Consider the following 13596-nt stretch of genomic DNA (forward strand, 5'->3'; position numbering starts at 1 on the left):
GCAAAAGTGTTTTTATACGCTACATAAATTTATCTTTAATAGAGCATAAATCATCCCATTAAATGAAAGGTCAAGAACTGGAGATGATGTATTGCTTTACGGAATAGCTAGGTTTCTAAGAAAATTTACCACAGAATAAATTTCTAGAATTTAACCTCTATTTTCCTTTTGACTTAAAATGTGACTCTGAAGAAGCATAGAGAGGATAAAAGGTAGCCCTAAGTCATTGAAAACCAAAGAGAATTTTGTACAGGGGACTTGGCTCAAAATGACAAATACTTGTGAAATTTCTGGTATGTTACCCGACCTTTAATTTCAGTCCTGGATTCTACCACTAAACTAAGCTAAATATTCCCTTTTAATACCTTAAGTATCAACTTTGCCTTAGGAATATGTTAATATTTTTAGTAACCTTCATTGCTTCATTTAGCACACCCAGCCTGGGATTACAGATAGTCTTGGGTAGAACTATGGTGGAACTTTGGGATTTGGCTTCTTTTTTTGTTTATTTTACTCTTTATAATTTTTACTAATTGTATTTGTAATAGGGAGTATGTTCCCATAGTTCAAAATTCAAAAGCTGTACAGAGAAGAATCTCTCACATATATACACTTACATACATTTCTTTCTCTTACATGCTTCCCTTTTTTTAAAAAAACCAAATGGTAGTATATATTGTATGCATCATTCTCTTTAACTTCTTTGTTGGATATACATCCTAAAGATTTTTCCATATCAGTACATAACAATTTTTTATGGCTGCATAGTACTCTACTGTATGGATATATTATAATTTATGTATTTAAAAATTTTTTTTAGTTTTTTTTTATTTGTTTTGAAAGAGAGAGCAAGTGGGGTGGAGGCAAAGAGAGACACGGGAGACAGAGAGAGTCCCAAACAGGCTCTGCACCACAGCGTAGAGCCCTGCTCATGAACTGTGAGATCATGACCCGAGCTGAAATCAAGAGTCAGATGCTTAACCAACTGAGCCACCCACGTGCCCCCCCCCCGCTTTTTTTTTTTTTTAATTATTTTTAAGTTTGTTTATTTATTTTGAAAGAAAGAACAAGCAGGGTAGAGGCAGAGATAATTTTTTTTAAGTTTATTTATTTATCTTGAGAGAGGGGGCGGGGCCCAGAGAGAGGATTTCAAGCAGGCTCTGCACTGACAGCACAGAGCCCAATGCAGGGCTTGAACTCACAAACCTCGAAATCATAGCCTGAGCCACCCAGGTGCCCCTGAGGTGCTGTGCTTATATAGAAGAGAGTATATTTATATGGTAAATTGGAGATTTTCATAATTACCACATAAAGCATTTTCAAATACGATTTCCTTTAAGCAGTGTACCTATACTTGTATTTTTTTATGTTTGTATTAAAATATATTGAGCCCACAGCTAATCATATTGTAATTGAGGGGTACATAGGTAGGGCATAAAGGAGAAATGGATTAGAAATATACAGTAAATAGGGATTGACTCATTGAGGTTTACACGTGAGCTCTTTTCCTCTTCCAAGCCCTAACGTGGGGCTTTCTGTTCTCTGAAGCAAAGAACACAGGACTTTGTAAAATACTGAACCTGAGGCAGATTCTGATTTAGCGGCACTCTGCAGTTAGCACCTGAGCCATCTGGAACTGAGCATGTGGGCAGGAGGATGCTATAAGTGCAAAGGTTTCAGAGTACGTGCTTCCTCTCTTCTCGTTTCTTCCATAGGTATTTAATCAAGTTCCTTGCAAAGCTTGCCCAGACCAGCGACATTAATAAAATGACTCCCAGCAACATTGCAATTGTGTTAGGCCCTAACTTACTATGGGCTAAAAACGAAGGGTAAGTCTTCCCCGTATGCCTGGATTCATCTCTTCTCTCCACCTGGTGGGAATACATTCTGGTGTAAGATGCACTTCAGAGTTGCGCTTCTGAACTTGGGTTTTTCCATTTAGCCAACATTCTTGGAACACAGCTATGAACTGGGTCCTGTCCCCGGTGCTGGTCACATGCACAGTCCTCAGAGGGTCCCACTCTTGGGCAGTCAGGCAGATGAACAGCTGTGGCACAGTGATGAGCTCTGCACATAGTCTGTGCTCGTGGGGATGCTGTCACAGATGTTATAAAGTTGGATGACCATGGTACTTACTGAAGGAACACAGCTCAGGCTGAGAAGTTCAGGGAGAGCCTCGCACGGCACTTGGGCTGTACTTGGATGAATGAATACCTTCCTGCAGGTACGACCAGATAAGCAAAGTCATTGCAGGCATGGAAGGGTCTGGTTGCTAATTTGGGGCTGGGAGTGCTGTCATATGGTCTTGTATAATCAGGGGCCAGGAGACTGTGACTGGGGATTATGCAGCCAGAGCCAGGTTCTGAAGAGCCTCACGTATCTTGCTGAGGTTTAGAACGAATTTAAGGGATCATAAGTGGTCAGGGAGGCATCAGGGTTTCTAAGCAGAAGAATGACTTCATCCAACCATATTTGGAAAGATAATTTGCTGGCACTGAGAAATGTGGATTGGAGGAGAGGGGTCAGGGAGACCAGCTAGAAAGCTCCTGGAAAATCACTGACACTGACATTTACTCTGTCCAGGGGCATAATAATTAACCTCATTTCAATTCTCACGAATAACCTTTCTAATAGGTGCTTCTGTCCTCATTTTTACAGAAGAGGACCAGTAACTTGCCTAAGTTTGCACAGCAGGGAAGTCATGGGACCCCCAGGCCACATCCCGAACCTTCCCCACCACCCCAGGACTCCCTCCATGTTTCTTCATATTGGAAAATCATGGGCAGTCCTCATCTCCATTAAAAAAAAATGCAGTGACTTTCTGAATTAAAACCTTTCTCTTTTTTTCATTTATTTATTCACTCAGGCCCGCCCAACCATTACGTATAAGATTACTTAAAAAGATCCAATATCATAAAGCAAAACTAACGCTACGTTGATATACAAAGTTAACTACATACATCATATCTTACAGCCAATAAATTCCAGGTAGACCAAAGGATTAATTATATAAAAAGTGATGCCATACACATGGCAGGTAGATACTTACTGCCTTTTGGGATAGAGGTCTTTTTGAAACATAAAATTGGTGTAAACAATTTAAAAATGAATAGATTTGTCTCAACAGCTACAAACTTCTAAATGTCAGAAAGCACCTTAAGCAAATGGTAATTCACGAACTATGAAGGAGTTCCTCCAGAAGTGCCCAGAATATATTGAAAGGTCTTGCAAATCAATCAGCAGATAGTATCTCCTCAAAAAGAAAACTTGGCTGAGATCATGAGTGAAGAGTTGCTCCCTAGTCCAGCAGGGTTCTAAGGCACAAGGGCAATCAGAATCCAGAAGGACGGAAGGGAGGACTGAGTGGGCAGTGGGGAAAATATACAACCGTGCTTGCATTTTAAGCTGGAATTTGAAAGGAGCTAGAACGTTTGCTTGATTGGTAATGGGGGTGAAGATGTTCTTCCCGGTGGGAAGAGAGGTCAGAGGGGTATAGAGGGAGGTTTGGGGCAGTCAGGCAAGGGCTCCAGCCTCTTGGGGGTTCAGTGTCCTCATTTATGACCCAGACCTTGTAACAGTCCGTGTTGTAAACATTGAGTTCAGTGAGGTGAGTTCACTGAAGCACGTGGGGGCTCCCTGGGTGTCAGGCCTTCACAGCTTCTTGGCTTCTGTGGTGTTCTGACTCTGAACTGGAACGTGAGCTCCTTGACAGCGGGGATAGTGATTCTTATTTTCTTCCTTTTGAGCCCTGACATTCACACTGTCAACTTCTGAACACGCATCTTGGGACCAGATATCACAGCCTTTATTCTGTGGGCTTTTTTTTTTTAAAGTTTATTTATTCATTTTGAGAGAGTGAGAGCAGAGGAGAGGCAGAGAGAGAGAGGGAGAGAGAGAGAGTCCCAAGCAGGCCCTGAACTGTCAGCACAGAGCCTGACACAGGGCTCGAACCCACGAACCGTGAGATCATGACCTGAGCCGAAAGCAAGAGTCAGATGCTTAACCGACTGAGCCACCCAGGTGCCCCCTTAATACTGTGTTTACTGTGGGGGCTCAGGCTTTCTGATACGAGGGCACAGCAAAACAATACATACTTTCTGCTGTATGTGGTGCCAAAACTGGTGGTGGTATCTCGGGTCTTACAAGATAACTACCACGGGCAACACGGTGGGAACACGGTGGGAAAATGCCTGGTTGACATCCTGTTCCGAACCAACTTAAAATCAGCATTTGGACTGATCACTGTTGTTCACTGGCTCACTCGCTGTTAACACGGTGCACGCAGACCAAGGAGTGATAATCAAGTGGGGTAGTTTTTCCTCCTGGGGCATCACCGCCACACTCCTAGGTCAGAGCCCCGTGCATCTAATTTTTGCACTTGTGCTTGAAGATTTTATCGTTTTAAAGTAATTACACTGCCGTGACACAACCTGCCTGGGGGAAGCACTTTGACTTTGTGAATGTCCTTTGCAGGTCGCTAGCTGAAATGGCAGCGGCCACATCTGTCCACGTGGTTGCGGTCATTGAGCCCATCATTCAGCACGCCGACTGGTTCTTCCCTGAAGGTAATTCACCTTTCCAACTTCACTGACTGCCCAAGCAACACAATAACAGTATAAGAAATTCTTCCGAGAAGAAAATGCATCAGTAATCCCTTCACCATTACCTAACTGGTTTCCCTTTTTCGCGTTTCTTTTTAAAATAGACCGCTTACAATCGCTTCTCGGCCTTTTGGCTAAGATCAAGTGTAAAATAGACCGCTTACATTCATCTTTGACGTATTGGCCACCACATTATTTTGTGTTTCGCTTTGTTTCACTTAACACTGGAGTTGTTCGCTCTAACCAGCGTATACTGGAATACCCACTAGGCACCACATGCTGGTGGTGACATGCTGTCCCCTGGAGGAAATTGGCCCTTGGAGAAGGACACATAAACAGATGTTGTAACACATGGCGAGTGAGAAGGAAAGGCGGATAGTTTGACAAAGTCAGATGCTGGGCACAAAGAACCAGGGACTGCTTTGTAGAAGAGGTGACACTGAATATGCAGTTTTCCACTGGGAAGACCTCTTTTTGTTTCTCTAGGCAGAGAGCTGGTTTTTTCGTAAAGGTGGAAGGTAACACAGGATAGGTGGATTGGAGCCATTTTGTGAAGGTCGGAGTTGGCATGTCAGAGAAGTAGGATTTCAGTCTACAGGCCGTAGATTTTCAAACTGCGTCTGTTGTAGTCCTGGGATCCTCAGAGTTTCCACGACCCTCTTTGGGGCCACTGGTCGGCATGTTTTGGGAGTCCAGACCCCCGCCCCTTATTCTGTGAGCTCTGTGAATGACCCCAGGCCAGGCTCACCTCTTCTTTACCATCAAGAATCCCACCTCCCTCATGTAGGCTGCTCAACAAATACGTGATGTCTGAGTGAATCCTGGCATTCTGCCCAAGATTTCTTTGGGAAAACGAGTCTTGGAAAAACTGCTTCAGGCAGTACAGAGTTGGTGTTGCCTTTTATTTGCATTTTATAATCAAAATGTAAATACTTTTCATTTTTTTATCCAAAGCAGTAATCCATGCTTATTGCCCTTGTCCATATTCCATGATTTTTTTTTTTTTAACAAAGAAGAAAGCAGAGGGATCGTGTAAGTTACATTCTGAATCACACCCCTTCCTTATCTCTAGTTCCTTCATTTTACCTCCCCTGGCTTGGGAAACCATTCTTTTTGTTTTGTTTTGTTTTTTTAATTACTAGATAGAACCAGCACAAAAGAGGGAGGGCCAGAGAGAGAGAGAGAGAGAGAGGGAGAAAGAATCCCAAGCAGGCTCCACACCCAGCACCAAGCCCAACGTGGGGCTCAATCTCACGAACCACCAGCCCGTGACCTGAGCCAAAATCGAGAGTGGGACACTTAACCGACAGAGCCACCCAGGTACCCCTTGGCAACCATTCTTAAGAGGAGAGTGCAGGGGTGCCACTTGCGAAGCAATGGAGGGGCTGAAGAATGAGGCCCTCGTTGCAGAGGGAGTTTTAAAGCTCTGTGCCCCCATATGCTCTCTTGGCACACACGGGCAAACCTCATTTTATGGCGCTTTGCTTTATTGCGCGTCTCGATACTGCATTATTTTACAGACAAGGCTTGTGGTAACCCTGCATTGGGCATGTCTGTCGGTGCCGTTTTTCTGACAGCATTTGCTCATCTCGTGTCTCTGTCACATTATGGTAATTCTTGTGGTATTTCAAATTTTCTCATTATATTTGTTGTAGTGATCTGTGATCAGTGATTACGACTCACTGAGAGCTCAGATGATAGTTAGCATTTCTTAAGAATAAAATCGTTTTTTTAAATTTTTTTTTTCAACATTTATTTATTTTTGGGACAGAGAGAGACAGAGCATGAACGGGCGAGGGGCAGAGAGAGAGGGAGACACAGAATCGGAAACAGGCTCCAGGCTCTGAGCCATCAGCCCAGAGCCCGACGCGGGGCTCGAACTTCCGGACCGCGAGATCGTGACCTGGCTGAAGTCGGACGCTTAACCGACTGTGCCACCCAGGCGCCCCAAGAATAAAATCGTTTTAAAAGACAAGTGAATTTATTTTGAGAGAAAGAGAAAGAAAGCAAGGTTGGGGGAGGGGCAGAGAGAGAGGGAGAAAGAGAGAATCCCAAGCAGGCTCCGTGCCGTCAGTGCAGAGCCCAATGCAGGACTTGAACCCGTGAACTGTGAGATCATGACCTGAGCTGAGATCAAGGGTTGGTCACTTAACCGACTGAGCCACCCAAGCACCCTAACAATAAGGTACTTTCTATTTCAAGTATACACGTTGTGTTTTTAGACATAATGCTATTACATGCTGAATAGATGACAGTATAGAGTGAACCTAACTTTCATATGCTCTGGGAAACCAAAAAAGTCACTTGACTTGCTTCATTACGATACTCATTTTATTGGGGTATTCACTTTATCGTGATACTTGCTTTATCGCGATATTCGCCTTGTTGCAGTGGTCGGACGGCGCACCTGCAGCGTCTCCGAGGTGTGCCTGTACACTTGTTTCTTTCTCTTGTTGCAGAGGTGGAATTTAACGTCTCAGAAGCATTCGTGCCTCTCGTCACCCCAAATTCCAATCACTCATCTCACACTGGAAATGACTGTGACTCAGGGACCCTCGAGAGGAAACGACCTGCCAGCATGGCAGTAATGGAAGGGGACTTGGTGAAGAAGGAGAGGTGTGTGTCCAGAGCTGTTCACTCGCATCCAGCGGCAGATGTCATGTAGAAGGATGGTTGAACCCTCGGTATCTGGTCCGGCCTCAGCCGACCTGTCGTGACAATGGCCCACTATGCCCCCGTGATTGTTAGGTCCGGATATTTAAGGAACTTTGCTCTAGTTCATTCCAAACATTAATATGACTTACGTAAGACAGATGGGTAGCTTGTCTACTAACATCCAGACCATGTGCGGCCAGGCTTTCCTTGGTGGTCTGTGGGATGGCATCATACACATGACAGAGCCACCCGAACGCACTCGGGGAAAAGAGAGAGGGTGGGGGAGAAAAGTTAAATATTGTGGACAGATGTCCAGGAGCGAGTGTGAGAATAACCCACCTCTCACAGTAAAGTTGTGTGACTTGGTGTTTAAAGAGACCTATTTTGGATAGAACGTGGCCCTTCAGTGGAAGCCAACCACTGAATCTGATGTTCATCTGGAGAAACTTGAGTATTTCCAATTCTGGAAGAAAAAAAAGATGGTGGGTGGTATCAGATCTAGTGAGAGACCGTAGGTCTCCGTGCTGTGCTCCATGGGCGATTTTAGTGGGATTTTCAAAGGTTAGTAAGGCTCTTTGCGATTTGTGTCTTCAGAGGCCAGCCTACTCAGTGTGTATGATGAAATACACCCATTCTCACCAGTAAGGCCAAGTTAGGCCTGTTTGAGTAGCGTGCGGTTCTTGCACACGCATAAGTAATAACATCACAGACGTGGTGTGACATTACAGCTAAACAGCAGGCTCCTATTTCGATCGCTCGATCTTGTAGCGAGCTATGATCTTTTTTTGTTTGCTTTTGCTTGGTAGTGGTTGTTTTTAAAAATTTTTTTTTTTCAACGTTTTTATTTATTTTTGGGACAGAGAGAGACAGAGCATGAACGGGGGAGGGGCAGAGAGAGAGGGAGACACAGAATCGGAAACAGGCTCCAGGCTCTGAGCCATCAGCCCAGAGCCCGACGCGGGGCTCGAACTCACGGACCGTGAGATCGTGACCTGGCTGAAGGCGGACGCTTAACCGACTGCGCCACCCAGGCGCCCCGGTAGTGGTTGTTTTTAATCCTCGGTGAAGGCTCTCCTTCCCTACTCGGTCCCCCCGAAGCCCGCATTTATTACGTGCCGAGACCTTACTTCTCTGCAGTCCCATTCACACATTTGGTCCGACTGCTCAATGACAAACTGTCCACCACGAAATGAGCCTTCACGGACTTTAGGTTACAAAATGCAGTGTTACGGGTCTGACTGGCATATAGTAAACGATTCTTGGTTACCCCCCGGGGTGGATTCTCCCCACCAGCTGACCCAGTAAACATGAGCTCAAGAAGCCATGAGCCTCGATTTTTCAAACTGAAGAGTTTGAAAGTTCACGCATCAAGTAAATTTTAAGCGAAAAGTGAATCTTCCTCCTCCCCACCCTCCAACTGCCATCTTCTTCCCAAAAGCAACTGTTTTTCCCAAGGTTACGGACCCTTTCAGATCTATTCTTTGCACACTCATGTACCAGTGTTTCTACATCTCGGCTCAAGAAGCAGGGTGGCGTCACAACCTTCCCACTCAGCTCCCACCTCATCCCCCAAACACACAGACTCGAGGTGGCCCTTGGGTGGCACGCAGCTAGGCAGGCTAACGTGATGCCACTCACTCGAGACGAGGCCCGCCTGTTGGCTTGCAGCTGTTCACCCCCAGACTGAGAAAGGACACTGATCGGGACCGGGTCTGTCGGCTCGCTCAGGTTTAAAGCCCGGGTGAGCTGCCTGCCTTGGTAATAGGGATGGCCGAGAACCTGGTCCGCGCCGCTTCACTGCATGCTGGGCAACCGGGGGGCTGTCCACGCGTGTGGGTTTCAACACGCGTGGACCGATGGGCTTCTGTCTCAGTAGTCAGCTTGCATGGTGTGTTGACTGTTTCTTCTTTCTGTGTAGCTTTGGTGTGAAGCTTATGGACTTCCAGGCCCACCGGCGAGGTGGCACTCTAAATAGAAAGCACATAGCCCCAGCTTTCCAGCCGCCACTCCCACCCACAGATGGCGGCACCTTGGCTCCTGCGGGCCCAGAGCCCCCTCCCCAGAGCTCTAGGGCTGAAAGCAGCACAGGGGGTGGGGCTGTCCCCTCCTCTGCGGGCATACTGGAGCAGGGGCCAAGCCTGGGCGACAGGTAAGGAGGCCGGCTTCTGCTGGGTGCCCGGTGCCCCAGCCTTCTCGCAGGGGCTGGCCTGTGGGCACGACATCCAGGCCCACAGAATCACTCGGCAGAGAGTGAACCGGATTCGCCTTCACTCTTCTGGTTGGCAAAGGATGGGGAAAAAAAGACTGCAAATTGCTTGCTTCCTTTCCTGTTTTCCGAAAGAAGCAACATTCGTTTGCATTCTTTACCGTACTGCTTCGGTGCTGGAAGCCAGTAGGTGGCTAGCAGTATTGTAAACCTCTTTTAGCTGTTGGATGTGCACTTGATGTCCATTGACCACTCGCTTGTTGCCATCTAGTGTGCTAACTGGTTAACACTTGAATGTAGCAAGTTACTTATAGTATCCTTGGCATTCATTCATTCATTCATTCACTCACCCACTCACCCACCCATCCATCTACCCACCCGTCCACCCGTCTGTCCGTCCATCCATCCATCCAGTCAGACTTATTGAATAACTAACTGAGTACTGGACGCTGTACTAGACGCAGTTGGTGACTGAGACCTTCCCAACCCCTAGCGTTCAGTCTCGTAGGCAAATTGATAATGTGAGTACAAGGTAAAAAATATGATACATTTTCTTAAAAGGCTCTTTTGTTGATTCCTTTAGATTAACCATCTGGAGTGGGGTACAAATATACAGCAGCTTGAAAAAAAGAGGACCTTTGAACTTGAGATTTCTGTTTAATGTGCACGAATTCACTTCTCCACACTGACCCAGGCAGATGACCACTGGAGGCCACTTCAAGTGGTATCTCAGGTGGTTCCGGACCGGAAGCTGCTGTAAAAGATGAGCCCCTCTGCAGAGCACGTGCTCAAATGTTTATCGCGGCCCTCTATAAAGCACTAAATAATCACATATTGAGTAAAACAGATGCACAGAACAAGGATAACCTGTTTCTGCATACATTGTGTGCAGAGACGAAGCTGCCTCGGGAGAGCTCCCTCACTTCCTGTCCTCTGCATGGGGAGGGAGTGCCTCCTCGTAAGCCAGCTGCTTACGAGAGCGGAATCTTGTTCGGTCGTCACACCTGAACTCTGACTCTCTGCGTCTTCCTGAATTCCTTTTTAGTCCATAATTTGCGCAAGTTCACATTTTGGTGAAAAATAACTGAGGCTCCGTGTTGTCTCGTTAACCGCTGCTCCACACGTCTTTGTTTTGGCTTAAATTTTTTTCTTTGGGAAAAAAGTACTCGCAAACCCTCACATTTTCATGTACCTGTTAGCATTCAACCCATTCAATCAAGGCTTAAATACATTATTTAAGATAATAATCAGAATTCACTGCAGATGGACAAATAGAATGTCAGTCCTCGGTTTGCCTTTGTTTTCTATGCTTTGTAGACATTTTTGTGTACACTTGGCTAGTGGCATTCACTGTTTGGTGACCCTGACAAAATGTAGTTGTCAGGTTTAGTGTAAGAGGGTCTGACCCGGGAACTAGCCCGAGTTCCGATCTCCGTCTCCCCTGCTGCTAACCAGCTCCGGACTTTGAGCGATCAAAGGGTTTCTCTTTCCTCAAGTCCAAACTGTTGATAATAACCGAGTACTTTGTAATTTACAGCACTAGTATTTTGCCACAGCTTTTGCTTTGTTTTATACACTGTATGTGTCAAAATCTCATTAGTTTGAAGTCCAAAAGCCCTTTTGTGTTTTTCAGTATTGCCCAATCTTAAGTACAGGCAAAACTAGAAATTTCTTGTTGGTTGCTATGAAATGGTCTCTATCATGATGTTCAAGGGGCAGAAGAGTGGAAAGACAGTCTGATGCAATGAATCTCATGAAATATTTAGTCCTGTGTGGCCCCAAACAAATACTAGCTTTGTAGACCCAGTGTGAACTGTTTCAAATTCCAGATCACCTCCTTGCCTGTGGAGGTGAGAACTCTGGTTGGGATCTGGTATTTTTAGCTTGCTTATTAGCTTTCTAGCTGGGACCGTCCAACATCTAACTTGACTTTGCTCCCCTTAGTCCGCCGAAACCCAAGGACTCTGCCCCTGCCCCCGCACCCACCCCGGGGAGAAGCAACAGTCAGATGGCCGCTGGCCCGAACCAGGCCCAGACAGCGGCTGGCTCCCATCAGCTCTCAGTCGGCCCAGGGCACAATTCCGCCGGTCCCAGCCCGCACACTCTGCGCCGAGGTAAGTAGCCACCTTTACGCCTTTCCCTTAGGGACGGATGTGCAGACATCCTTGGGTTAGCGTGGGGATTCACTTGCAAGGCTTTCCGACAGATTGTGGCCATGTCTGCTTATAAAAGGGCAAGCAGAAAAATCAGTCATTTTAAGAGCAAAGTCAGTGAAGAGAAATGAAATAATGGAGAGCAGAGAAACAGGCACTGCTGAGTATGTTTAAGGCACAAAGTCCAACAAACGAAGGTTGCTTCTCAGAAGCAGTGCTCCCAGTTTTCCAGGAATCTGGCAGGCCAAGCCCTCCCTCCGTTTCGAAAGCACCACTGCCTCCGTAGTAGCCAAGCTTTACGGGTCTGCAACCCTCAAGATGGTGGTCAGGGCTTTCTGGGTCCTGACACTGACATGTGATCCAAATCGTCCCCACCTATACCCCTGCAAGCCCTCCACCCGGCAGTTAGGGGGACTGTTTGAAAACACAGCGGATTGTGTCATCTCTCAGTTGAAAGGCTCCAGCGGCTTCTGTGTAAACCTCCCCCGTGGGCCCTGTGTGGTCGGGCCTGCCTTTGGGCCCCGCTCTTAACCACTGCTCTCTCTCACCAAGCTGCCAGCAGCACTGGTCTGCTCTCTGTTCCTCGCCTGCACTGAGCTCATTTCCTCTTTAGAGCATCCACATTCCATGTCTTCTCTTCCGGAACATTCTGACCCACAACATCTTCTCGTGGCTCTTTTGAAATTTTATTGGGATAAGAAGACCTACCGTGAGGTCTCCCCTCTTAAACTTCTAAGAGTACTACAGGCACACTGTGGTACGGCAGACCTCTGGAACTTACTCATCTGGTGTAACTGGAACTCTGTGTCTGTTAGTTAGCAGCCCTCCGTTACCCCTTCTGCAGTGCTCTCTCTCCAGCCCTTGGCAGCTGCCATTCCACTCTCCGATTCTGTGGGCTTGACTCTTCTAGATACTTCGTGCAGTCCTGTCTTTCTGTGACCGGCTTATTTCACCCAGGGTAATGTCCTCCAGGTTCATCCATGTTGTTGTGTATGGCAGGATTTCCTTCTTTTTTAAGGCTAAATAATATTCCAGTGCATGTATATCCCACATTTTTGATCCAGTCATCCATCAATGGACATTTAGGCTGTTTCTATATCTTGACTATTGTGAACAGTGCTGCAGTGAACACAGGAGTGCAAGTATCTTTTTGAGACCCTGACTTCAGTTCTTTTGGCTAAGTACCCAGAGGTGGGTTTGCTGGATCATATGGTAATTCTATTTTTAATATTTTGAGGAGTCTCCTCACTTTTCCATAATGACGGTACCACTTGTATTCCCACCAACAGTGTATAAGGGTTCGATTTTCTCTACATCTTTGCCAGCACTTCTTTTGTGGTTTTTTTGTTGTTTTTTTTAATAATAGCCACTCTGACAGATATGAGGTGCCTCATTATGGTTTGGATTTCTGTTTCCCTGATGATGAATTTTATTCTTTTGCCTGTGGATGTCCACTTTTCCCCACACCGTCTGTTGAAGAGACTGTCCTTTCCCCTCTGTGTGTTTTCGGTGTCAAAGACCAACTGTCTGTGCGTGGACTTATCTCTGGGCTCTCTGTTCTGTTCCACACGTGGTTCCTTTTTACCACTCAGGTCACAGTTCAGAAATCACCTCCTCCATGAGCCCTCCGCAATTACCCCCTCTGAACTGATGACCACTCCCGTCCCTACCAGTCACCAAGTCTTCCTCTGTCATAACACTGTCTTTCTTTCCGGGCATTTTTTTTCTTGATCTGAAATTTTTAAATTTGTCTTTTAACTTGTTGCCAGTTTCCCCTAGTACCTCTTAGAAAGCTGGGATCTCACCCGCCCAGGGGGTGGCAGAGGCCTCAGGGACAGCCGGCTTCAGGGGAGTCAGCTACTCTCAGGTGGCCTGGTCAATGCTGGTCATGGGAGGGGCAATTGTGATAAATAATAAAAGGCCTCAGACTCAAAAGTTGAGCTGTAGCTATGCCTAAAGTCACATAGCTGGTTGGATCAAA

General features: G+C 46.2%; 1 protein-coding gene across 1 annotated transcript in view; it reads left to right on the plus strand.

The window, feature by feature from the left end:
- ARHGAP17 (Rho GTPase activating protein 17) overlaps window positions 1-13596 on the plus strand; it is a gene marked incomplete at its 5' end in the record, with an annotated part of 51239 nt that overhangs the window by 25541 nt on the left and 12102 nt on the right. Inside the window, 5 exons of the mRNA XM_040459620.1 lie at window positions 1716-1829; window positions 4474-4565; window positions 7061-7217; window positions 9175-9405; window positions 11407-11576. Of these exons, the coding sequence (XP_040315554.1) occupies window positions 1716-1829; window positions 4474-4565; window positions 7061-7217; window positions 9175-9405; window positions 11407-11576 (764 nt within the window). The remainder of the gene's footprint in view (window positions 1-1715; window positions 1830-4473; window positions 4566-7060; window positions 7218-9174; window positions 9406-11406; window positions 11577-13596) is intronic.

Source organism: Herpailurus yagouaroundi, unplaced genomic scaffold (assembly GCF_014898765.1).
Source record: "Herpailurus yagouaroundi ecotype Mexico unplaced genomic scaffold, PumYag 222, whole genome shotgun sequence".
Taxonomy (NCBI): Eukaryota; Metazoa; Chordata; class Mammalia; order Carnivora; family Felidae; genus Herpailurus; species Herpailurus yagouaroundi.